Source organism: Scyliorhinus torazame, chromosome 2 (assembly GCF_047496885.1).
Source record: "Scyliorhinus torazame isolate Kashiwa2021f chromosome 2, sScyTor2.1, whole genome shotgun sequence".
NCBI classification, from domain to species: Eukaryota; Metazoa; Chordata; class Chondrichthyes; order Carcharhiniformes; family Scyliorhinidae; genus Scyliorhinus; species Scyliorhinus torazame.
In genome coordinates this window covers 134,542,305-134,568,651 of record NC_092708.1, presented here as the reverse complement: position 1 = coordinate 134,568,651, position 26,347 = coordinate 134,542,305, and the positions used below count along the sequence as shown (strand labels likewise).

General features: G+C 47.5%; 1 protein-coding gene and 1 long non-coding RNA gene across 4 annotated transcripts in view; one reads left to right on the top strand and one right to left on the bottom strand.

Annotated features, from left to right (window-relative positions):
• The window catches only part of LOC140392138 (uncharacterized), a 70,383-nt gene extending 47,023 nt beyond the window's left edge, over positions 1 to 23,360 (bottom strand). The window contains exons 1-2 of one of the 2 annotated variants that reach the window (XR_011935252.1): positions 23,211 to 23,360; positions 22,901 to 23,097 (exon numbers count right to left, since the gene is read on the bottom strand). This is a non-coding gene — a long non-coding RNA (uncharacterized lncRNA). The other variant, XR_011935251.1, reaches the window with a different exon arrangement.
• A 61-nt stretch (positions 23,361 to 23,421) lies between these two features.
• Positions 23,422 to 26,347, top strand: part of cwc22 (CWC22 spliceosome associated protein homolog) — a 149,315-nt gene continuing 146,389 nt past the window's right edge. For both annotated transcript variants that reach the window (XM_072477461.1, XM_072477472.1), the window contains exon 1: positions 23,422 to 23,620. In XM_072477461.1, coding sequence (XP_072333562.1) covers positions 23,610 to 23,620 — 11 coding nt within the window. In that variant the 5' untranslated portion in view covers positions 23,422 to 23,609. The remainder of the gene's footprint in view (positions 23,621 to 26,347) is intronic.

Here is a 26,347-nt window from a genome sequence, read left to right as displayed (position 1 = left end):
AATAAAATATCTGGAATTAAAAGTCTAATGATGATCATGAAACCATTGTCGATTGTCATAAAATCCCAACTGGTTCACTAATGTCCTTTAGAGAAGCAATCTGCCAGCAATACTGGTCTGGATGTGAATCCCAGACCCACAGCAATGTGGTTGACTTTAAAATGCCCTCTGAAATGGCCTAGCAAGCCATTCAGTTGTATTCAACCGCTACGAAAACACAAAAAAGGAATGAAACCGGACGGACTATCCAACATAAAACCAGGCACCTGAAACGACAAAAGCAAACCCAGCCCTGCTGACCCTGCAAAGTCCTCCTTACTAACATGTGGGGGCTTGTGTCAAAGTTGGGAGAGCTATCCCACAGACGAGTTAAGCAACAGGATGACAGTGATACTCACAGAATCATACCTGACACCACTATCACCATTTCTGGGTATGTCCTTTCTCACCGGCAGGACAGACCCAGCAGAGGTGGTGACGCAGTGGTATACAGTCGGGTGTTACCCTGGGAGATATATTATTATTTTCTGTAAGATTTCATCTTTAATAGTTTCATATCTTATTAGTTTTGACTTCTCATCTGAGACAGGAAAGGATTCCGTCAAAAAATTCACTTGTGTTGTATATCCCCATCCAAATGTTAGTCTTCCTTCATGTCCGTAGCACGAGATAGTGCGTCCGCCACAACGAGATGTTTACCTGGCGTGTATATTAGATCAAAATCATATCTTTGTGACTTCATTGTAATGTGTTGTATCCTGGGTGACATCTCATTTAGACTCTTTCACTATTGCCAGAAATGGCTTATGGTCAGTTTCCACTAAAAATGTTAGTAGGCCATACACGTAGTCATTGAATTTCTTTAATCCATTAATTAAGCCAAGCATTCTTTTTCTATTTGAGCATATTGTCGCTCCATGTCAGTCATTGACCTTGAAGTATAGACAATTGGAAGCCAATTCTAGTCATTTCCTTGTTGCAATAATACTGCTGCCAACCCATGTTTTGATGCATCTGTCGATACCTTTGTCTTCTTTGTAGGATCAAAAAACATTAACACAGGTGCTGTAATCAATGCTTCTATTCATGTTTGCCATTCGTGTTCATGTCTGTCTGTCCACTGGAAAACGGTGTCCTTCTTTATTGATTCTCTCAGGCACGTTGTTTTTACTGAAACATGAGGAATAAACTTTCCGACAAAATTTATCATGCCAAGCATCCCAAGGACTCCATTTTTCTCTTTAGGATGAGGCATGTTTAAAATCGCCTTGATTTGTTCTTGGTCAGGTTGTATACCTTTAGCAGAAAGTTTGTCTCCTAAGAATGTGATTTTTTTTGACACCAAACTGACATTTGACTTTATTCAGTTTCAATCCATACTTTTTGATGCTTCTCAGCACTTTGACAAGCCTTTTGTTGTGCTCTTCCCTTGTTGAGACCCCTACAATGATATCGTCAACATATACTCTGACGCCTGGAATGCCTTCTACGACATGTTCCATTGCCCAATGGAAATTTCGGAAGCTGAAATAATACCAAATGGAATTCTGAGAAAACAGTTTCGCCCGAATGGAGTATTAGAGGTGAACAACTTTGTGCTCCCCTCATCTAACTGGAGTTGCCAAAACCCCTATGATGTATCTAGTTTGCTAAAACATGTCACTCCTGACATCTCACGTGTTTTCTTCTCTCTTCAGAATAGAATATAAGGCGTGATTTAATGGCCTCATCGCGCACAACTTGATGATGCGATGAGGCTGTTGAATCATGCGAGATGTCACAATCTGGTGAACATATTGAAGAGAGCCATTTGGCTCATTTAAATATGTCTGCACCGTATTCTCCAGGGGCCTGGGAACTAATGGCCTTGCCTGGGAGATCTCACTAGGTGCCATTTAACCCTGTTTTCCACAAATGTGGACCAGAATAACGGCACCCCGGTGGGTCTATCAGGCTAGTAGAAACCCCTGGGTGGCTGGGTTCTCATGCTCCTGCTGACACCCAGGCACCGCGCCACTGCCAGCCTGGCATCGTGCTAGGGTGGTGCTGCCAGAGTGCTCAGGTGGCACTGCCAGGGTGCCAGATTGCCCATGCCAGCGATTGTGCCCGAGGGTGCCTTGCTCCAGAGAGGTGGAGTGAGCAGGGGCTCAAGGACCCCGTAAGAGGAATGCTGGGTGCGTTGGGGGGGGGGGCTCCGGAGGCCATGATGAGATGGCTAAGGGGAGGGTGAAAAGATCGGGGTGGCATTTAAAAATGGCGCTCCAATCTGGAAATATGCTTCCTGAATTGGATAATGTAAGTGCGGCATCAGCAGAGTGTTCCTCGCCAAGGCCAAAAAACGGGAAAGTGCTCTGAAATAATAATAATCTTTATTGTCACAAGTAGGCTTACATTAACATTGCAATGAAGTTACTGTGAAAAGCCCCTAGTCGCCACATTCCGGTGCCTACTCAGGTACACAGAGGGAGAATTCAGAACGTCCAAATTACCTAACAACATGGCTTTCAGGACTTGTGGGAGGAAACCGGAGCACCTGGAGGAAACGCACGAAGACACAGGGAGAACATCCACACTCCACACAGACAGTGACCCAAAATGGGAATCAAACTTGGGATCTCGGCGTTGTGAAGCAACAGTGCTCCCCATTGTGCTACCATGCAAATAGAGGTGTCTTACTCAATGCTGCAGCACTGATAAACACCCTGCTAAAAGCCCCCAAAATGGAACTCTATTTCTGTCCCGTTAAATCGCGCCCATAGGTCACGATTTCCAGAATCAATTCTAAATGCTACCGCTACCAGGAAAACCGGCATGTATCCCGCTGGCAGCACTGCTGAGGTGGGATTCAACGGCACCATTAAACTTTTTTGGAGAGGTGCAGGTTTATCTCATTAATACATGAATAGGATGGGAATAGAGGGATACGGACCCAGGAAGTGTAGAAGATTGTAGTTTAGTCGGGCAGCATGGTCGGCACGGGCTTGAAGGGCCGAAGAGCCTGTTCCTGTGCTGTACTTTTCTTTGTTCTTGTTCTATCTCTGGCCTTGAGAGTGGTGGGGTCTAAGCCCACTGACTGTCCCTGCTCCTCACAGATCTCAGAATAACACGACAGCACCTCCCCCGCCCCACCACCGCCAAATGCTGGCAACCGCCCGCGCGTCCCAAACTGCTGGCAAATCACCCCGCAAGGTTGTGATTACATGCTCTACACTTACCTCCAGGATGCCAAAGTGGCTCCTTCAGGAAATGTGGGGGTCGGGGTAAGGGGCGCTCGGGCTGGTCTGGAGAGGCTCAGGTCGGGAATCTTTCTTGGGATCGAGATTGTGGGCAGGTCTTGCCTCTGTAGCTTTGAAAATTATTGAACTGTCTTACAACATGTCAAGTTATAAGTAAAAGTCTTCCCTCTGATGTGTTGGAACCGTCTGATGTGTCTGTGAGTGTCTTTTTTCCATATTTATTTATTAAGTTCTTTAAATGTATCGCTATTGGAACCATAGAAAGGTTACAGCATTGAAGGAGGCTATTCAGCCCAGTGTCAGATTTGGGGAGTGCTCCAAAAATACACTGGAAAATCCCTGTCGCACGTTCCCAGATAAGCGTCTATCCAGCAATTGTCCAGAAGGGTTAACTTCCCTTGGACAATTGCAATGGGCTGGGAACCATCTGACAAAGCGGCTTAGACCACTAGAATGCAAAAAAGCACTTCTAATTGCAGCAGAACTAATATAAAAACCCAGAACGAGACCTGCCGCCCCACACCCCGACCCTCCAGGGGAATACCCTGATGCACTATCAATTACGACGAGACGAGAGTAGAGTGTAATCGAGGCTTTATTGAGATGTGTAGCCTCCCGCAGCTGCTGCCGAAATGGCTGCAGCTCGGAGAGCCCACACATTTATACTCCACCTACTGGGTGGAGCCAGCAGGCAGGGATTTACCCCCCGTACCTGTAGTACAGGAGCCTTACCGTAATACACCTCATATGCGATATATATACGAAGGTGGTGACTACCACATTCTCCCCATACCCCTGCCAACTAACCCCAATCCCAACAATATTCCCCTGACCCTGCCCCTTCCAACCGGACTGGGCCTGACTCTGCCACAGCCTGACTCCACCCCATGTCCAACTTTCCCCAATGTCTGAACCCCACCCCCCTGATGTCCAACTCCATCTCCCTATATCCAAACACCTCCCCACCATGACCCTGCCATGTCCAACTCCCTAATCCTAATGTCCAATATCTCCGCCCTGCCCCCACCACCAATGTCCAGATATTACCCCCATGTCCTGATTGCCCTCTGCCGATTGAATTTAGGCTATTTCCAAATAAAGGATTTCAGAATAATGAGAATGGTGATAAAAGTTGGAAAATTGAAATCGTTGTTGGCATGGTGTGACCATGTCTTCTGGGCCATGTTTCTTCTGGACACAGCTCAATAACACTTTGAAAACAGAGAAGAGGAAACTATTGCTTATGCAAGCAACACGCGGGGAATTCTCGGAACTTGAGGGATAACATAGAAACATAGAAAATAGAAGCAGGAGGAAGCGATTCGGCCCTTCGAGCCTGCTCGATCATGGCTGATCATCAAGTTCAATACCCTGATCCCACCTTTCCCCCCATATCCCTTGATCCCTTTAGCGCCAAGAGCTATATCTAATTCCTTCTTGAAATTACACAACGTTTTGGCCTCAACTACTTTCTGTGGTCCCGAATTCCACAGATTCACCACTCTCTGGGTGAAGAAATTTCTCCTTACCTTAGTCCTAAAAGGTTTACCCCTTATCCTCAAACTATGGACCCTAGTTCTGGACTCCCCCATCATCGGGAACATTCATTCCGAATCTACCCTATCTAATCCTGTTTGAATTTTGCAAGTTTCTATGAGATCCCCTATTATTCGTCTAAATCCAATGAATATAACCCTAGCCGACTTAGTCTCTCCCCAGATGACAGTCCTGCCATCCCAGGAATCAGCCTGGAAAACCTGCACTACCCTCCATAGCAAGAATATCCTTCCTCAAATAAGGACATCAAAACTGCACACAGTACTCCATGTGTGGCCTCATCAATGCCCTATACACTTGCTGTAAAACATCTCTATTCCTATACTCAAATCGTCTCACTAAGAAGGCTAAAAGACCATTTGCCTTCTTTGTTGCCTGCTGTACCTGCGCGTTCACTTTCAGCGACTGATGCACGAGGACACCAAGATCTCGCTCAGTATCCACGTCTCTCAATTTACACCCATTCAAATAATAATTTGCCCTCCTATTTTTGCTACTGAAGTGGATAACCTCACATTTATCCACATTATACTCCATCTGCCATGCCTATGCCCACTCACTCAGCCTGTCCAAATCCTGCTGAAGCATCTCTGCATCCTCCTCACAGCTCACCCTCCCACCCAACTTTGTGTATCCTGCAAATTTGGAGATAATACATTTGGTTCCCTCATCCAAATCATTAATATATAATGTGAACAGTTGGGGTCCTAGCACAACTGCAGTACCCCACTAGTCACTGCCTGCCAATCAGAATAGGACCCATTTATTCCAACATTTTGCTTCCTGTCTGCTAACCAACCTTTGTGACGTCGGACACCGGGAGGAGGGGGGGGGGGGCGACACCTTATGGGCGGCCGGGGTACAGATCGGGTGGTCGGATCTTCGGGCGCATGGCCCATCGGGGGGTGCCTACATTCTTCATCTGCTTCCGCGGTGCGAGTCCGCCATGGTGCTCGGTGCGACCGCTGGAGGCTGCTGCCGCTGTGCGCATGCACGGACTCAAAACCGGAAGTGCGGGGCCTGTATCTGCAGCTAAAGCTGCGTGAATCACTCTGGGTCCCTGCTAGCCCCCTGCAGGTCAATGAATTTGCTGATCTTTTTTATAGGAAACTCCAAAGTGAAACGCCAGCGTTTATACACCGGCGTGGGGACATAGTCCCATTTTGGGGGAATCCAGCCTAGGGGATGCATAAAAAGCTAGATATGTGGAGGAGAACAGGGATCTCAGAGGATTGTAAGGCTGGAGTAGATTAGAAAGGCTGAGGGGGTGGAGTCCTTGCATGAATTTGAAAACAAGAAAACAAGAATTAGAATTTTAAAATTGAGAAATTTATAAATTGGCAGCCAATGTAGGTCAGCGAGTATAGGAATGATGCATTGGGACTTAGTGCTTGTTAGGATGTGGCAGCAGAGGTTTGTTTGAACATAAGTTTATGGAGGATGGAATACGGGTGACCATCCAGCAGAGTATTGCCATAGTCAACACTCCTCCTTCTTGATTTCTCTGTCCAAAGACAAGTCCTTGGTGATTAGTTATTGAAATTACAGGTAGGTTGAGGAGATAGGCCCCAGATCTGCAATAGCCAGAATAGGCTGGATTCCCTGTGTTGATGGCGTTAATCTGATTCAGACACTAGCAGTCTCATGAACTAAGGTAACCAACCCCAATGGACAAGTATAAAGGTAAAAAGGCATGGATCAGCAAATTCATATTTGGTTGCAATGTAAGACACACCAAACTGTAAAAGAACAATTGACTATCTTTAAAGAGAATATGGTTCAGACACAAGCAAGTTACAATCCTATGAAGGGGAAAGATAGGGCAACAAAAGTTCGAGCTTCCTGGATAACAAAAGAAATTCTGAATAACAGCACAAATTGGTATTCACAGTGCAAATCAGTATGTGCGGGTATGATATGATTGCGACTACATGGCTGCAAGATGACCAAGACTGGGAACTGAATATCCAATGGTAATCTACATTTATGAAGGACAGACAAAAAGGGAAAGGAGGTGAGGTAGTGTTGTTAGTTAAGGATGAAATCATTGCAATAGTGTAAGAGGATAATGGTTCCAAAGATCTAGATGTAGAATCAGCCTGTAAGGAGCCATGAGGCAAAAAGGGGTGGAAAACATTGGTGGTAGTTGTCTTTCAGCCTCCAAACTGTAGCAGTACGGTACAAGGTGGTATTAAACAAGCAATTAAAGATGCATGTAACAAGGGTGCTACAGTGATCATGGGCAACTTTAATCTACATAAAAATTGGGCAAATCAAATTAGCAATAATAGTGTGACAGATGAATTCTTGGAGTGTGTAGAAGATTTTTTTTAGACCAGTATACTGAGGAACCAATGAGGGAACATGCTATCCTAGATTTGGTATTATACAATGAGAAGAGTTAATTAATAATTTTGCTGTGCAGGGTCCTTTAATGTACAGTGACCATGACATATAGAATTCTTTATTAGGATGGAAAGTGAAGAAGTCTAATCTGAAACTGGGGTCCTAAATCTAAATAAAGAAACTACAAAGGTAAGAGGTGTGAGTTGGCTAACATAGATTGTGCAACTCAATTAAAAGGCATGGCAGTTGATAGGCAATGGTTAATATTTACAGAACAAATGTTTGCATTGCAACAGTTACACAATCTTTTCTGGTGCAGAACAGAACCAGAAAAGTAGCTCAACCATGGCAAAGAAATTCTGGATAGTATTTGACCCAAAGAGGAGTCATATAAAGTTGCTAGAAACGTAGCAAGCCTGAGGATTGAGAGATGTTCAGTATTCAGCAAAGGAGGACAAAAAGATTAAGAGAAGAAAAACAGAGTATGAGAGTGTGGTAGCATGGCCCCTTTAAGGGGGCGGACTCCATGGACCACGTGACTGGCTTGGAGCCAATCGCAGGGAGCACGCAAACCTCGGTCAATGGGAAGCTTGCATGGGGTCCTTGGAGCGGGACCCCAGGCAATGGGGACCAGGGAGTTGAAGTGGAAAGACTTGGGGCTGGATTTACTGTCACTGGTAGCAAAGTTCTCGATGCAGCAGAGAGTCCAACATTGTCCATAAAAATGGGATTTGATTGGGTGAGAATTGGTGCAGGTATTGGCGCGGTGGGCCAAGGTGGTAACTCTTTTAGGGAGCTGTCTCCAAAGTCCATCGGAGGGCCTCCATCCTCCACAATGCAAATCCTGTCCACCCCATCACAACCAGACCCCTACATCGCCACCCCACCAGAGGTTCCCAATAAGAGCGATCCCCCTAGAAACGCCTCACAAGAGTGACTCCAGCCAGAAACCCCCCAAAAAGAGAGACCCCCACCAGAACACACCCCCCCCCCCTCCCATTACAGAGACCACTGCCTGAAAGCCTCCATTACAGAGACCCATGCTTGGAAGCTGTACATTACAGAGACCTCTGCCAGGAAGCCTCCCATTACAGAGACTCCTGGCTGGAAGCTAGAGAACAGTCCAGACATAGACAGTGAAAAAAAAAAATCACTGCTTTAAAACTCACCTGTGCCACTTAACCTGCTGACTCAGGCAGAGAAAGAAACACCTGTAAATTCCTAAAAAGGGAAAACCACATCATCTGGGTTTAAAGCCTCTCTCTGTGATTTTCAGATTGCACGCATCCAGCTGTCTGGATTGTTTAAACTCATTTCCCTTCATGCTTGAATGGATCTCAAGTAGCCTGCTGTGAAACTAACCAGAATGAAAGACCGGTTTTGGTCCATAATTTCGCTTCAGGTTCACCTTGGTTAGAAGGAAGGGTTGTGGTTTGGTCAGGGCTGGTGTCTTATGTGATCGATATCAACAGGAAAACCATCAGAAAACAGGTTGACCACTTGAGGAGTTGGGGGGTGGTGATTGACAACTCCAGCTAGGGTCGTCAAAACTCCTGTGACTTCTGTCCAGCTAAGGAGAGCCAGGGACTCCCAAATCTGTACAACCAGCTGTGCCTGTCGAGGCTGGTGAGGCCAGTTCACCTGCCATTTGGGTGATGCCTCCTGAGGTTGCTAAGTTTGCAGATGATACAAAATATGAAGAGGGACGGGTAGTATTGAGGAAGTGGGGGGGGTGGTGCAGAAGGGTTTGGACAGGCTGGGAGAGTGGGCTAAGAAGTGGTAGGTGGAATACAATGTGGAAAAGTGTGAGGTTATGCTCTTTGGTAGGAGGCACAGACTATTTTCTAAATGGGAAAAGGCTTAGGAAATCAGAAGCACAAAAGGACTTGTGAGTCCTTGTTCAAGCTTCTCTTAAGGTTAACGTGCAAGTTCAGTCGGCAATTAGGAAGGCAAATTCAATGTCAGCATTCATGTCAAGAGGGCTAGACTACAAGAGCAAGGATGTACTTCCGAAGCTGTATAAGACTCTGGTCAGACCCCATTTGGAGTATTGTGAGCAGTTTTGGGCCCCTAATCGAAGGAAGGGTGTTCTGGCCTCGTAAAGGGTTCAGAGGAGGTTCACAAGGATGATCCCTGGAATAAAGAGCTTGTCATATGAGGAGCGGTTGAGGACTCAGGGTCTGTACTCGTTAGAGTTTAGAAGGATGAGGGGGGATCTCATTGAAACTTACAGGGTAATGAGAGGCCTAGATAGAGTGGAAGCGGAGAGGATGTTTCCAAAACTAGAACACGAGGCCACAGCCTCAGGTTGATGGGACAATTCTTTAAAACTGAGATGAGGAGGAATTTCATCAGCCAGAGGGTGGTGAATCTGTGGAACTCATTGCCGCAGAGTACTGTGGAGGCCAAATCACTGATTGTCTTTTAGATAGAGGTAGATAGGTTCTTGATTAATATGGGGATCAAGTGTAATGGGGAGAAGGCAGGAGAATGGGGATGAGAAACATATCAGACATGACTGAATGACAGTAGACCCGATGGGCCGAATGGTTTAATTCTGCTCCTACGTCTTATGGCCTTATGTCAGCAGTGGTTGGTTTAAATGGTGTTGACATGGGAACTCGGAGATTGTCTCTGCACCTAAATAGAGAGTGAGGTGTTGACTTCCTCAATAGTGTCTGGTGATGTATGGGTCTCAGGAAAGTCCTGACTTGGTAAGGCTGAAACTGAATTCTCAACAGGCTCAAAATTTAACAGATCTGTTTTTCCAGCCAGTAACTGGTCTGCATGTTTCCTCCAGATAATTTCATCTGAGGTCTGGACAGTGTAAGAGGTGCAGTTTGTGCAAGGACTTAGCATTTGATAAGGTTCCCCATGGTAGGTTTATGCAGAAAGTAAGGAGGCATGGGATAGTGGGAAATTTGGCCAGTTGGATAACGAACTGGCTAACCGATAGAAGTCAGAGAGTGGTGGTATATTCAGCCTGGAGCCCAGTTACCAGTGGCGTACCGCAGGGATCAGTTCTGGGTCTTCTGCTGTTTGGGATTTTCATTAATGACTTGGATGAGGGAGTTGAAGGGTGGGTCAGTAAATTTGCAGACGATACGAAGATTGGTGGAGTTGTGGAGAGTGAGGAGAGCTGTTGTCGGCTGCAAAGAGACATAGATAGGATGCAGAGTTGGGCTGAGAAGTGGCAGATGGAGTTTAACACTGAAAAGTGTGAGGTTGTCCATTTTGGAAGGACAAACATGAATGCGGAATACAGGGTTAACGGTAGAGTTCTTGGCAATGTGGAGGAGCAGAGAGATCTTGGGGTCTATGTTCATACATCTTTGAAAGTTGCCACTCAAGTGGATAGAGCTGTGAAGAAGGCCTATGGTGTGCTAGCGTTCATTAACAGAGGGATTGAATTTAAGAGCCGTGAGGTGATGATGCAGCTGTACAGGACTTTGGTAAGGCCACATTTGGAGTACTGTGTACAGTTCTGAAATGAAATGAAAATGAAATGAAAATCGCTTATTGTCACAAGTAGGTTCAATGAAGTTACTGTGAAAAGCCCCTAGTCGCCACATTCCGGTGCCTGTTCGGGGAGGCTGGTACGGGAATTGAACCGTGCTGCTGGCCTGCCTTGGTCTGCTTTAAAAGCCAGCGATTTAGCCCAGTGAGCTAAACCAGCCCCTCCAGTTCTGGCCGCCTCATTTTAGGAAGGATGTGGAAGCTTTGGAAAGGGTGCAAAGGAGATTTACCAGGATATTGCCTGGAATGGAGAGTAGGTCTTACGAGGAAAGGTTGAGGGTGCTGGGCCTTTTCTCATTGGAACGGAGAAGGATGAGGGGCGACTTGATAGCGGTTTATAAGATGATCAGGGGAATGGATAGAGGAGACAGTCAGAGACTTTTTCCCCGGGTGGAACAAACCATTACAAGGGGACATAAATTTAAGGTGAAAGGTGGGAGATATAGGAGGGATATCAGAGGTAGGTTCTTTACCCAGAGAGTAGTGGGGGCAAGGAATGCACTGCCTGTGGAAGTAGTTGAGTCGGAAACATTAGGGACCTTCAAGCAGCTATTGGATAGGTACATGGATTACGGTAGAATGATATAGTGTAGATTAATTTCTTAAGGGCAGCACGGTAGCATTGTGGATAGCACAATTGCTTCACAGCTCCAGGGTCCCAAGTTCGATTCCGGCTTCGGTCACTGTCTGTGTGGAGTCTGCACGTCCTCCCCGTGTGTGCGTGGGTTTCTTCTGGGTGCTCCGGTTTCCACCCACAGTCCAAAGATGTGCAGGTTAGGTGGATTGGCCGTGATAAATTGCCCTTAGGTGTCCAAAATTGCCCTTAGTGTTGGGTGGGGTTGCTGGGTTGTGAGGATAGGGTGGAGGTGTTGACCTTGGGTAGGGTGCTCTTTCCAGGAGCCGGTGCAGACTCGATGGGCCGGGTGGCCTCCTTCTGCACTGTAAATTCTATGATAATCTATGATTAATCTAGGACAAAGGTTCGGCACAACATCCTGGGCTGAAGGGCCTGTTCTGTGCTGTATATTTCTATGTTCTATGACTGTGGCAGGAACCCATTCCTCTCCTAATGAGTAATTCTAAGCCAGGACTCCTTGTCCCTGGTGGAAAATTCTGTGATTTTCCTTGCTTTCACGCCATTCCACTTGTGCTAGTTTTGTTGTTCTTGCCATACAATCTCCTTAGTTTTTGGAGGTTTTCAAAGATCAAGTGCAGAACGCAGCTGCCTTTTCATCATGAGCAATCAGGAGATCTTGGCCGTGGCATGTGTGTTGTTCCGATAGACCAGCAAGAATTTGTTGAGGCTTTGGATAAGCAAACCTTGTTCTTTGTTTGTTTCAAAGCATGTATCATTGTTTGGATGAAGCATTCTGCTAATCCATTGGTGGTAGGGTGATGTGGCACGGCTGTAATGTGTTGAATGCTGTTTTCTTGTGGGAAATTCTCAAATTCCTGAGACAAATTGAGGTCAGTTGTCACTCACCAGATGCTCTGGAAATCCATGGTGACTAAACACTTCTCCCAGCTTCTCAATGGTCTTCTCAGATGATGTAGATGTCATTACAGCGACCTCTGGTCATTGGGTGTGAGCATCAACAGCTACTAAAAATGTGTCCTTCGAAAGGTCTTGCAAAATCCACATGCACACGTTGCCAAGCTGCTTCAGGCCACTCCAATGGATGCAGGGTTGTTAAGAGTGACAGGTTTCTTACCTTTGCACAGGAAGAACATGTTCTTTCTAGCTTTTTCTTCAATCTCAGCATCAAGTTCAGGCCAGAAGAAATAATTTATTGCTAATTACTTCACGCATACTACTCCACAGTGGCCTTCATGTAACTTCTCTAACACCCGTTCCCTCAATGGTGGAGGAATAATCACTCTGAGCCCCCATAGAAGACGTCCTGACTGAACTGACAGCTACATTCTCCTGCAGTAGTAGGGTTTCAGGCTAGGTGTTAATCCTGAAGTCTTTCCTTGTAAATCCATGTCCATCACTTGTGAGGGCTTAGGGTCTTTCCAAGAGTGTTTCTCACACGCATAAATGTGACTGGAGAGTTGTCTACTTTATTCTCTTTCAAGCAGTCAGAGATCTGACAGGTAATGGCAATATTGAAAGTCTATCTGCATTACCATGTAAACTAAACTAGCGCTGTTTAATGGTGTATGTGCAGACAGGAGCAATGACCATCTTTGCATCCTACTTGCAGCAAATGTCAGAATTCCTGTGTGTGGTCCAAAATTGGTAGTGAGTGGAGGATGGTCCATCAGAAATGTAACATCTTTCCCACACAGGAATTGGTGGAATTTCTTAATGCCGAATATGATCCCCAATGCTGCCCATTCAGTCTGGGAATAATTGTTCTCAGCTTTGTTTAAGGTTCGAGAAGCAAAAGCAATATAGATTTTTCTTCACCTGATGGCATAACATGGGAGACCACCACTCCTGCACAATAAGGAGATGCAACACAAGCTAACTGTAAGGGTAAAGTAGGATCAAAGTGCGTGAGAGCTTCAGAAATGCTTCTTTGGCTTGCATGAAGGTGCTATTACATTGTTCTGACCACTTCCACGACTTGTTCTGGCACAAGAGATTATATAATGATTTCAGAATTGTTTTCAAGTTTGGGACAAATCTTCCATAATAGTTCAACAATCCCAGGAAGGAGTGTAACTGGCTTATATTCTGAGGCGCAGGCACTTCTGTCTTGGTCTTAACCTTAGAAGGAGATTTGTGAAGGCTGGTGGTGTTAATCATATGTCTCAGGTATTCAACTGAGGATTGGAAGGACTCACTTGTCCTTATGGATTCTCAGCCCATACCTTTGCAATCTCTGGAGAGTGGCATCCAAGTTTTGAAGGTGCTCCTCATCATCTCTTCCAGTGGCTAGAATGCCACCTAGATAACACTGGACTCCACTCAGTCTGCTCAGGGTCCGATCCACTGCGATTTGAAACAATGCAGAAGCAGATGTCTTACCAAATGGCAATCTTCGATACTGGAAGAAGCCCTGGTGTGTCACAATTGTCAGATTTTCCTGTGACTTCTTGTCTGCATTCATCTGCAAGTCGTCCTGGCTCAGGTCCATTTTGCTGAAATGTTGACCTCCCACAAATGTGAGGTAATGGGTACTGTTCACCACTAACACTGGACATATGGTGACCTTAAAGTTGCCACAAATCCTCAAGGAGCACCTTTTTTGATGACTGGAGCAATAGATATTCGCTAATGCTGACAAGTTCCAAAACTGCAGTCTTCACAAGCCGCTCCAAGTCAGCCTGCACCTTTGGCGTAATAGCATATGGTACAGGCTGTGCATTCAAGCAATTTGTTTGGCTTCTATCTTCTATTTTTAGTTTGACTGTATTGTCCTTCATGCTCCTTAATCCTCCGTTGAAAACAACAGTGTGCTGTTTAAACATTTCTGTGAGGCCTGATTCTCCATTGGCTATCATGTAGACTTCAGCCCAGTTCAGTCAAATCTTCTCCAGCCATGCACAACCCATCAATGCTGGGTAGTTTCCCTTCACTACCTGTGGAGGTAAATCTGCCGTGTGTCCATTCAGTTACATAGTCACTCTGCGGTCCTTCAGGGGAACCACTTCTTCTGTGTACATTTTCAGCACCAGCTATGATGGCCTTAAGGAAATGTGCTGAGTTTCTCATTGTAGATAGTCATGGCACCAGTGAGACTGCTGCCCCAGTATTAACTTCCATCCTTACTGCCTGACCTTCCAGCAGTTGAGTGATCTATATCTGTGTGTGGTACCAGCTATGGCTAACACATGTAGTGATAGCTCCTCCTTTGACAGTGTGTCACTTCACTTTTCTCAATCCTGTTGTACACCATGGACATTCCTCATTTATTTTGTTTAAATGTTGGCTTGGTTTGTTCCTGCTTTTTATTTTTATTATACACGAGCATGAGGAGTGCAGGAAGCATGCCAGGAACAACACAGGCATACCGAAAAATGAGGTGTCAACGTGGTGAAGTTACGACACGGGATTACTTGTGTGTCAAACAGCATAAGCAGCAAGTAATAGACAGAGCTAAGCGATCCCACAACGAACGCATCTATCTAAGCTCTGCAGTCCTGCCACATCTAGCCATGAATGGTTGTGGACAATGAAACATTCACTGGAGGAGGATCCGCAAATATCGCATCCAGAATGATGGAGGAGCCCAGCACATCTGTGCAAAAGGCAAGGCTGAAACATTCGCAACAATCTTCAGCCAGAACTGCCGAGTGGATGATCGATCTTGGTCTCCTCCGGAGGTCCACACATCACTGATGTCAGTCTTCATCAATATGATTCACTTCATGTGATATCAAGAAACGGCTAAAGGCACAGGATATTGCAAAGGCTATTGGCCCTGACAATATTTTGGCAATAGTACTGAAGACTTTTGCTCCAGAACTTGCCGCACACCTAGCCAAGCTGTTCCAGCACAGCTACAACACTGGCATCTACCCTGCCATGTGGAAAGTTGCCAAGATGTGTCCCACACAAGAAACAGGACAAACCCAACCCAGCCAATTACCATCTTATCAGTCTACTCTCCATCACCTGCAAAGTGATGTCAGTGTTATCAAGTGGCACTTACTCAGCAATAACCTGCTCATGGACTTGCAGTTTGGGTTCCGCCCAGGGTCACTCAGCTCCTGATCTCATTACAGCCTTGGTTCAAACATGGACAAAAGAGAAGAATGCCAAAGGTGAGGTGAGAGTGACTGAGTGACTGCCCTTGACATCAAGGCAGCATTTGGCCAAGTATGACAACAAGAAGTCCTAGCAAAACTGGAGTCAATGGAAATCAGGGGGGAAACTCTCTGCTGGTTGGAGTCATACTTGGAACAAAGGACGATGGTTGTGGTGGTTTGAAGTCAATCATCTCAGCTCTAGGACATCACTGCAGGAGCTCCTCAGGGTAGTGTCCTAGGCCAAACCATCTTTAGCTGCTTCATCAATGGTCTCCCTTCCATCATAAGGTCAGAAGTGGGAATGTTTGCAAATGACTGCACAATGTTCAGCACCATTCATGACTCCTCAGATAAAGAAGCAGTCCATGCCCAAATGTAGCAAGAGCTGGACAATCTCCAGGCTTGGGCTGATAAGTGGCAAGTTACATTTGTGACACACAAGTGCCAGGCAATTACCATTTCCTACAAGAGAGGATCTAACCATTGACCCTTGACATTCAATGGCATTACCATCGCTGAATCCCCCACAATCAACATCCTGTGGGTTACCATTGATCAGAAACGGAACTGGACTAGCCATATTCATACTGTGGTTACCAGAGCAGGTCAAAGACTAGGAATCCTATGGTGAGTAACTCACCTCCTGCCCCCCCCAAAGCTTGTCCACCATCTACAAGTCAGGACTGTAATGGAATACTCTCCTTTTTCCTGGACGAGTGAAGCTCCAACAACACCCAAGAAGCTCAACACCATCCAGGACAAAGCAACCCGCTTGATTGCTACTCCTTCCACAAACATTCAATCCCTCCACCTCCGATGAACAGTGGTAGCCATGTGTACCACCGACAAGATACACTGCAGGAACTTGCCAAGGTTCATTCGGCAGCACCTTCCAAACCCAAAACCATTACCATCTAGAAGGACAAGAGCAGCAGACACCTGGGAACTCCACCACTTGGAGGTTCCCCTCTGTGGTAGTATGTATTGGGGGTCATGTGGGACTGAAAGCCCTAATGTCATTGGCTGACAGATCCTGGGTCCTGGTTGGCCGTTGACCTCAAGCTCCGCCCTGAAGGCGGAGTATAAGAAGCCGGAGTCTTCCCCCGCAGGCCAGTTTACTATCGAGCTGCGGGGGAACAGACACGCTTAATAAAGCCTCATCGACTTCACTCTATTCGTCTCATGGAGTCTTTGTGCGCTACAATTTATTAAGCGTGCCTAAAAAGGACTATGGAGCTCAGGATCATTCCGGAATGCCTGAGGATCAGCCCCCACGCAGTGAACGCGGCAGCAGCCTTCAAGCACTGGCAGACTCGCTTCGAGGCCTACCTCAGAACGACCACCGGCCGAGTCTCAGAAGACCAAAAACTGCAGGTCCTGCACTCGAGGGTGAGCACGGAGATTTTCTCCCTCATCGAAGACTCGGACGATTTCCAGACGGCGTTCGCAGCACTGAGAAGTCTCTACGTTCGCCCAGTTAACCAAATCTACGCTCGCTACCAGCTCGCGACGAGTCAGCAAGCTCCCGGAGAATCGATGGACGAGTTCTACGCCGCGCTGCTGATTTTGGGACGAGCCTGCAGCTGCCCGTCGGTGAACGCAAACGAACACACGGACATGATAATGCGCGATGCTTTTGTGGCAGGTATGCAATCCTCCCAAATCCGCCAAAGACTTTTAGAAAAAGAGTCGCTAGGACTCTCAGAGGCACGGGCCTTAGCAGCCTCCCTAGACGTGGCCGCGCGTAATACCCGCGCCTACGGCCCCGACCGCACGGCAACCCATTGGGCCCCGTACGTACCCGTCGCGGCAAACCCCCTACCCCCCCCGGACACCCCACAGGCTTGCCGAGTCGAATCGGGGGCACCCGCTGTTATTTCTGCGGCCAGGCGAAACACCCCCGACAACGCTGCCCGGCCCGCGCAGCTATCTGCAAAAGCTGCGGGAAAAAGGGCCAAACGCCGAGTCGAACCATTATGCGGTTGTGTGCCGGTCCCGCAAGGTCGCCGCCGTCTCGGGAGCACAGGGAGCCCTGCAAGCAGTTTACGCGCCCCAACCCCCCCCAGACCGCCATGTACGACCCGCGGTCCCGGGAGAACTGGGAGCCCTGCACGCCGCCTACGCTCCCCAACCCCCCTCCCCGCAGCCCATGCATGACCCGCCGCCGGCGCTACCGCTTTGGGTCCCGGCCAACACTCTCCACGGAGAGGAGGGAGTTTTCCGCGTCCCTAACGCCACCCTAACCCCCACCCCGCGCCCCACGCCTGACCCGCCGACTTGGGCCCCGACCACCGCTGTCCCCGGTGAGGGAGCTCCGCGCGGTCCTAGCGCTCGCGGTCCTAGCGCTCGCGGTGAGGGAGCTCCGCGTGGTCCTAGCGCTCCTCAGCCCCCCCAGCACACCATGTGCGACCCGCAGACGCCGCCATTTTGGGTCCCGGCCACCACGAGGGGAGGAGGGGCGCCGATGTGCGACCCGCAGACGCCGCCATTTTGGGTCCCGGCCACCACGAGGGGAGGAGGGGCGCCGCCATCTTGGACCGCCCCAGACCTGTACGACGCATGGGGCGGCCATTTTGTCCACCCCCGCCGCCATCTTGTGACCCCCAGCCACGTGCGATGTATGGGGGCAGCCATTTTGTTCATCCCCGCCGCCATCTTGGACGGCAACAACGGACCCCACTCCACTACTACAACCACGGCTCGCTTCAATTACGCTCGATCAAGCCCGGCCCCGGACACTCCAGGCGACGACGACAACGGTACTAATAAATGGCCACGAGACGCCATGCCTAGTCGACTCCGGGAGCACGGAAAGCTTTATACACCCCGACACGGTAAGACGCTGTTCCTTGACCACCTATCCCAGCGCACAAAAGATTTGCCTAGCTGCAGGAGCCACTCCGTACAGATCCGGGGATTCTGCATAGTTACCCTAACGGTGCAGGGGAGGGAGTTCAAAAACTACAAACTAAACGTCCTTCCCCAACTCTGTGCCCCCACCTTGCTGGGATTAGATTTCCAATGCAATCTACAGAGCCTTACGTTCAAATTCGGCGGCCCCATACCCCCACTCACTATCTGCGGCCTCGCAACCCTCAAGGTGCAACCCCCGTCCTTGTTTGCGAACCTCACCCCGGATTGCAAACCCGTCGCCACTAGGAGCAGACGGTACAGCGCACAGGACCGGACTTTCATTCGGTCCGAAGTCCAGCGGCTACTAAAGGAGGGCATAATCCAGGCCAGTAATAGTCCCTGGAGAGCGCAGGTGGTAGTAGTGAAGACAGGGCAGAAACAAAGGATGGTCATTGACTATAGCCAGACCATCAACAGGTACACACAACTAGATGCGTACCCTCTCCCCCGCATATCCGACATGGTCAATCGGATTGCCCAATATAAAGTCTTCTCCACTGTGGACCTCAAGTCCGCCTACCATCAGCTCCCCATCCGCTCAAGTGACCGTAAGTACACAGCCTTCGAGGCAGACGGGCGATTATACCATTTCCTACGGGTCCCTTTTGGCGTCACAAACGGGGTCTCGGTCTTCCAACGGGAGATGGACCGAATGGTTGATCAACATGGGTTGCGGGCCACGTTCCCGTATCTCAACAATGTAACCATCTGCGGCCACGATCAGCAGGACCACGACGCCAACCTCCAAAAATTCCTCCAGACCGCCAAAGCCTTGAACCTCACTTACAACGAGGACAAGTGCGTTTTTAGCACCGACCGGCTAGCCATTCTGGGCTACGTAGTGCGCAATGGGATAATAGGCCCCGACCCCGAACGTATGCGCGCACTCATGGAATTTCCCCTCCCACACTGCCCAAAAGCCCTGAAACGCTGCTTGGGGTTCTTTTCGTACTACGCCCAGTGGGTCCCCCAGTACGCAGACAAGGCCCGCCCCCTAATACAGACCACGACCTTCCCTCTGTCGACAGAAGCTTGCCAGGCCTTCAGCCGCATCAGAGCGGATATCGCAAAGGCCACGATGCGCGCCATCGACGAGTCCCTCCCCTTCCAGGTCGAGAGCGACGCCTCCGACGTAGCTCTAGCGGCCACCCTTAACCAAGCGGGCAGACCCGTGGCCTTTTTCTCCCGGACCCTCCACGCCTCATAAATCCGCCACTCTTCAGTAGAAAAGGAATCCCAAGCCATAGTGGAAGCTGTGCGACATTGGAGGCATTACCTGGCCGGCAGGAGATTCACTCTCCTCACCAACGGTCGGTAGCCTTCATGTGCACAGCGGAGCAAAATCAAAAACGACAAAATCTTAAGGTGGAGGATCGAGCTCTCCACCTTCAACTATGAGATTTTGTATCGTCCCGGAAAGATGAACGAGCCGTCCAATGCCCTATCCCGCGGCACATGTGCCAACGCACAAATTAACCGCCTCCAAACCCTCCACGAGGACCTCTGCCACCCGGGGGTCACTCGGTTTTACCACTTCATCAAGTCCCGCAATCTCCCATACTCTTTAGAGGAGGTCCGTACAATCACAAGGGACTGCCACATCTGTGCGGAATGCAAGCCGCATTTTTTCAGGCCAGATGGAGCGGACCTGATTAAGGCTTCCCGCCCCTTTGAACGCCTCAGTCTCGATTTCAAAGGGCCCCTCCCCTCCACCGACCGCAATGCATATTTTTTTAATGTAGTGGACGAATACTCCCGCTTCCCTTTTGCCATTCCCTGCTCTGACATGACCGCGGCCACAGTCATTAAAGCCCTGAACAGCATCTTCACACTGTTCAGTTACCCCGCATACGTCCACAGCGATAGGGGGTCCTCTTTCATGAGTGACGAGCTGCGCCAGTTCCTGCTCAGCAAGGGCATAGCCTCAAGCAGGACGACCAAGCTACAACCCCCGGGGGAACGGGCAAGTAGAAAGGGAGAACGGCACGGTCTGGAAGGCCGTCCTACTGGCCCTACGGTCCAGGGACCTCCCAGTTTCAAGGTGGCAGGAGGTCCTCCCGGACGCTCTCCATTCCATCCGGTCGTTATTATGTACGAGCACTAATCAAACGCCTCATGAGCGTCTCCTTGTCTTCCCTAGGAGGTCCTCCTCTGGAACGTCGCTGCCGACCTGGCTGGCGGCCCCAGGACCCACCCTGCTCCGAAAGCATGTGCGGGCACATAAGGCGGACCCGTTGGTCGAAAGGGTTCACCTCCTCCACGCGAACCCCCAGTACGCCTACGTGGAGTACCCCGACGGCCGACAGGACACGGTCTCCCTGCGGGATCTGGCACCCGCCGGCAACACGCACACCCCCCCGACACCATCAACCCAACCCCCCCCCTTCCTGCCACCGCCGCACCCCGCGACCGCCCCCTTCCCAGGAGGATCGGTTCCCCTCCCCTCAGCACCAACCAAGAATCAAACCCGAGCTGAAACCGTACGGCTCCTGGAGGCGACAACACTAGTACAAGCACCACCACCACCGCCGGGGCCGAGGCGATCGACACGGACGACCAGACCGCCCGACCGACTCGTGGCGTCGATGTAAAACAAATATGGACTGTTCACAAGAACATTTTGCTTTTCTTCCTATACCCTCTGTAAATAGTTGCAACAGAGATTGGGTCAAACGAGCCTTTATTCATGATGATATAAAAGAATGAGAGGGAATCTAATTGAAACTTATAAAATTCTGACAGGACTAGGCAGACTGGATGCAGGGATGTTGTTTCCTCTGGCTGGGGAGTATAGAACAAGGGGACAAAGTCTCAGAATACTGCGTGTGCTATTTAGTACTGAGATGAGGATAAACCTCTTTGCTCAGATGGTGGTGAAGATATGGAATTCTTTGCCATGAGAGGCCAAATCATTGAATATATTTAAGAGGAAAATAGATAGGTTTCTAGACTCTAAGGGTGTCAAGGGTAATGGGGAAAGGGCTGGAGTATGGCATTGGAATAAAGGATCAGTCATGATCATGTTGCATGGCGGAGCAGGGTTGGAGGGCAGAATGGCCTACCCCTGCACCTATTTTCAGTATTGAAAATGAAGCAGAAAAAAATGAAGCAGAAAAAATTACCTATGACAGATCTCAGGTTGATAATTCCAGAGAGACAAAGATTGAATATTAGAAGTTCGGATGGAAATGAAAAAGGGAATAAGAGAGGAACAAAGAAAGTATAAGAAGAGACTGTCAGCTAACATAAAATGGAATCCAAAAGTCTTCTTTAGTCATATAAATAGTGAAAGGGTATTAAGACAATGACTCAAACCAATTAAGGACCAAAAAAGGATCAATGCATCAAGACAATGGGTTGGCTGACGTACTAAATGAATACTTTACATCTGCCTTTAATAAGGAAAAAGATGCCCCCATAGTCAGTGCCTGAGATACTGGATGGGCAAAAAAGGAGATTTTAGAAATGCCAGCTGTACTTGAAGTTGATAAGTCACCAGGACCAGATGGGGTGTATCTGAAGATATTGAGGGAATTAAAGTGGAAATTGTGGAGGCATTGGCCATAATCTTCCAATCCTCTTTAGATACAGGAGAGGTGTCGGAGGAACAGAGAACTGCAAATGTTACACCCTTGTTAAAAAAGGTGTAAGGGGACACCCAGGCCTGTCAATTCAATCTCTGTGGTGAGAAAGATTTTAAGATCATTAATCCCAAACAAAATTAATAGTCTCTTGGACAAATGTGGATTAATGAAGGAAAGCTAGCATTTGTTAAAGGCAAATTGCATTTAGCTAACCTGATATCAATCATTTCTGTAACATCATTGTTTGGAACTGTTTAAATTAGTGATCCTGTGTATGGCCATTGTCTCAGATAAGTGTAATTCTAGTTTACTCTACTGTTATCTTATTTCTTAATAAATATTCATTTTATTTGAAATAATCACAAAATATCTGGGACATCATTCTCGAGATTTCAAACGTTTCCTCGCAAATTGGAAGGACAAAGGGAATACACAATGAGGAATGATAGGACACGAAGAAGTACAGAGGACCAGGGAATCCTTGGGTGCACATTTAGATCCCTGAAGGCGGCAGGATAGGTAGATAAATGGTTACAAAGGCATATTGGTTAGTTCCCTTCATTAGCAGAGGCATAGAATATAAGAGCGGGGAGGTTATCATGGAGCTGTATATAACACTCATCAGGCCACAGCTAGAGTACTGTGCACAGTTCTATCACCACACTATAGGAAGGATGGAATTGCACTGGAGAGGGTGTAGAGGATATTCACCAGGATGTTGCCTGGGCTGGAGCATTTTAGCAATGAAGAGAGGTTGGTTCAGCTGGGGTTGTTTTCCTTAGAGCAGAGAAGGCTGAGGGGGGACCTGGGTGAGGTGTACAAAATTATGAGGGATGTAGATAGGGTGGAGAGGAAGAATCTTTTCCCCTTAGTAGAGGGGGTCAATAAACAGGGGCATAGATTTAAGGGGCAGAAGATTTAGAGGGGGTTTAAGGAAAAGCCTTTACACCCAGAGAGTGATGGGAATCTGAAACTCACTGCTTGAAAAACAAATGAATAAGCATTTAGATGTGCACTTGAAACACCATAGCACACAAGGCTACTTACCCAGTGCTGGAAAATGGATCAGAATAGATTGGTGCTTAATGGTGGCACAGGCTCCCTGGGCCGAAGGGCCTCTTTTTGTGCGAGTAACTCCATGGTTCTGTACTAAAATACATGAGGGCAGTTGTTTCAATCAAAGTTTCTCTTCTGGGGACAACTCGACATTCACCGTCAGCTGCGTTGTTAACATCCAAAGTGAGCTGCAGAATATATGAATTTATTGAGAAAGACATATACAACAGAACAAAGACAGGATTTATTTCTGACAACTCCCAGATAAAATGGCCCAGAGAAGGAAAGAAGATTTTACCACCTCAAATTACACTTATTTGTCTCTGGGGTTGGCTATTTCCTGTTTGGGTCGGACCTTGCTGCAAATGTATTCAGTCAGGGCAGTTTTGCAACGTGAATTAATATTGCTTCATTGCAGTTTGCTTCCTGGTCCAATTGACCGCGCATCAAGTGCGTGTTTGGGGGAGGTTTCTGCGCTTCAGCCCTCCGGCCTGACGGGGCGCTGGCTGTCCCTGTCAGCGCTGCCCTGGTGTGTGTGTGGCGCGGCCTCTCTACGTCTCCTTGCAGTGGGACAGCACAACACCATATGGCAAAGTGAAAGTTAGGGCTGTGGGCCGGTGAAGTTTATTCGTTAGGAAGCGGACCAGCGCGCGAGGCCCTGCCTAGCACGAGGGACGGGGCGGCCGCCTTGCGCTCCAAGATGCCCAGACGGTAAGTTACCGCGTCTTCCGCCGGGTTTCACTCGCGTCCGGAGTGCAGGCCGCAATGCCTGGAGCGGCTGGTGATCAGGTAGCCGGGCAGCCGGTGCGATGGGCCGGTAGCCAACGCGGACGCGCTGTAGGATGAGGTCGGGGCCCACATAAGGCTGTGGTGTATCTGTCTCTCTCTGTCTATGTCTGTGGCCTCCCTGCACTGCCCAGGTTCAGCGGCCTGTCTCAGGCCGAGGCCCCGAGTGGCAGCTTTTGCTATCTGCCCACAGAGATGTTTGAAAAGCCTGCTGGTTTCCAACTTGGGTCGAGGTATCGAACTCCAACTGGAAGCAGCTCCTCTTAACTTTGGGGAATAAACAGTTTTTAAAAATCTCTTCTGTAAACTTTGTTTTTGTAAAAACATGCTTTGACATCGCTTTGCTTCGAGTTAGAATGATCACAATTTTAAAAACTACATTTCAAACGTGTAATATATCTACCCTGAGACATTTAATTTCTTGCAGGCTGGGCAGTTGTTTTGGGTTTTCCTTTTCGTGGCTAATCCAAAAATTTGTTTTCGTTTGATCAGTGACTTTGCAAATTCATTATTAAAGCTTTGCAGGCATCTTTTCCTGTATTTTTTTGGGCTGAAATTGTTTATACAGTACAGGGCAGAGCAAACTTTCGATCTCATTTCACTTCATGTTAAAAATCCACATTTGTAGCCAATATTTAAGTGAATTTGGTGGTGTGTTGAACTAGAAATCTGGATTTTGAAATGTATTCATAATTAGTGATGTTGAAAATGCTGAACGAGGCCTAATCAGTGATAAATATTCTTGTTTTTATATCAGTCTATTTAAATTAATAATGAATTTAATAACCAAATTAGTGGCTGCTTAAACCCTTCACACAAGGTTCCATTGGGTTTCCGATGTATTCTGGGTTAACTGATCTCAATTGAAGTGACAACTGTGATTGATTTCTCCAGCTTTTGTTCGGAGAGGGAAATCAGACAGGCTCCTCGCAAAAGATAGGAGCAAGAGAAGGCCAGACAGGCTGTTGAACTTGCTCTGCCATTCAAGACAGTCGTGGAAATTCTTCAATGTTATCTCATTCCCCATGTCTCTCAACTCCTGAGAAACCAAAAATTGTGTGTATCTCAGTAAAAGTAGTCAACAGTGGAGTATCCACAAACCTCTGGGCGAGAGAATTCCAAAGAATCACGACCCTTTGAGCGAAGCAAATTTCTTCAGTCCTGAATGATTGTTCCCTTATCCTGAGAAACTGTGCCCCTCCTGTTTTAGCTCCCTCGGTCAGGGGAAACAACCTCCATACCTTTCAGAATCTTGTACGTTTCAAGTGACTCTAGTGTAAGTATATCCTGCCTTAAATATGGAGACCAAAACACCACAAGTTACTTCAGATGTGGTGTCAACAAAGCCCTGTACTACTGTAGAAAGATTTAATTTTTCTTGTACTCCAATCCCCTTGCCATGTAATCTAACATAAAAATGTTAGGCTAAAATGTAATCTGCTTTCCTAATTGCTTGCTGTACCTGCATGATTTGAGAACACCCAAGTCTCTCAACATGAAAATTAACAAGTTTCATGTCTTTTAACATTCTGCTTGTCTATTCTTGCAACCAAAGTGAATGACCTCACCTTTCCCCACATTCCATTCCATCTGCCATCTTGTTGCCCATGTAATTAACCTGCCTCTAGCTCTTTGCAGCCTCTTGTGTCCTCTTCACAGCTTACATTTCCACCGAACTTTGTATCGTCAGCAAACTTGTCTCTTCATCTCAGTCATTGATACAGACTGTCAATAGTTGCGGCCGGAGCACTGATCCTTGCAGCACTCCACTAGTGACAGCTTGCCAACTTGAATATGCCCCATTTATTCCTATTCATTTCCTGACCATTAACCAATCTTCAATCCATGCTAATGTATTAGCCCCAACTCCATGAGCCCTTATCTTGCCTATTAACCTTTTGTGATGGGACCTTATCAAATGCCATTTGGAAATCCAGATACACTACATCTACTGGTTGTTTTTTATCTATCCTGCTACCCTAAAAAGCTTGAATGATTTTGCCACTTTTAATCAATATCCAACAACTGCTGGAATTGCAGATTAAAAATTGGCCTTGATCTTCACAGACCTCTGCAACCGAATAGTCTACTGGTTCTCAGTGCCGAGATTTCGCCTGTGAATATGTGCGAAGGCTTGACAGCTATATGCTAACAAGCAGTCAATACCTTACCAAGAAAAGGAGGGAAAAAAGTGTACCAAATTATTGTGGCACTAAATATGATTCTGAAAAACTGCAATTTTCCCCCCAATTGGTGTTGTCCCTCATTGTGTTTGTTCCAGTAAGCTAGAGAATTTTCACACGTTTTTGGGCTCTTAACTATGTGCAAATTGACTGCCAGATTTTCCGCACAATTGACTGCACTTCCTAAAAACCTCATTGCCTGGAAAGAGCTTTGGGACGCCCTGACGAATAAATATTTGTGAAAGGCACTACAGAAACATTGTCTTCTTGGATGACGTGAAAATGTTGTGTTTTTAGTTTGTGCATGTTAATTGCAATGCTATAAGTGAAGAAAAGTCAAAGCTATGTTTTTCATTGAGGGGCTAACAGAAGCCACCATGCTGCACTTCACAGTTTCATATGATTATTGTAATGAACAACATCACCATGCTGTAAATAAACCAGTTGGAGTGGCATAGCTGCACCATTG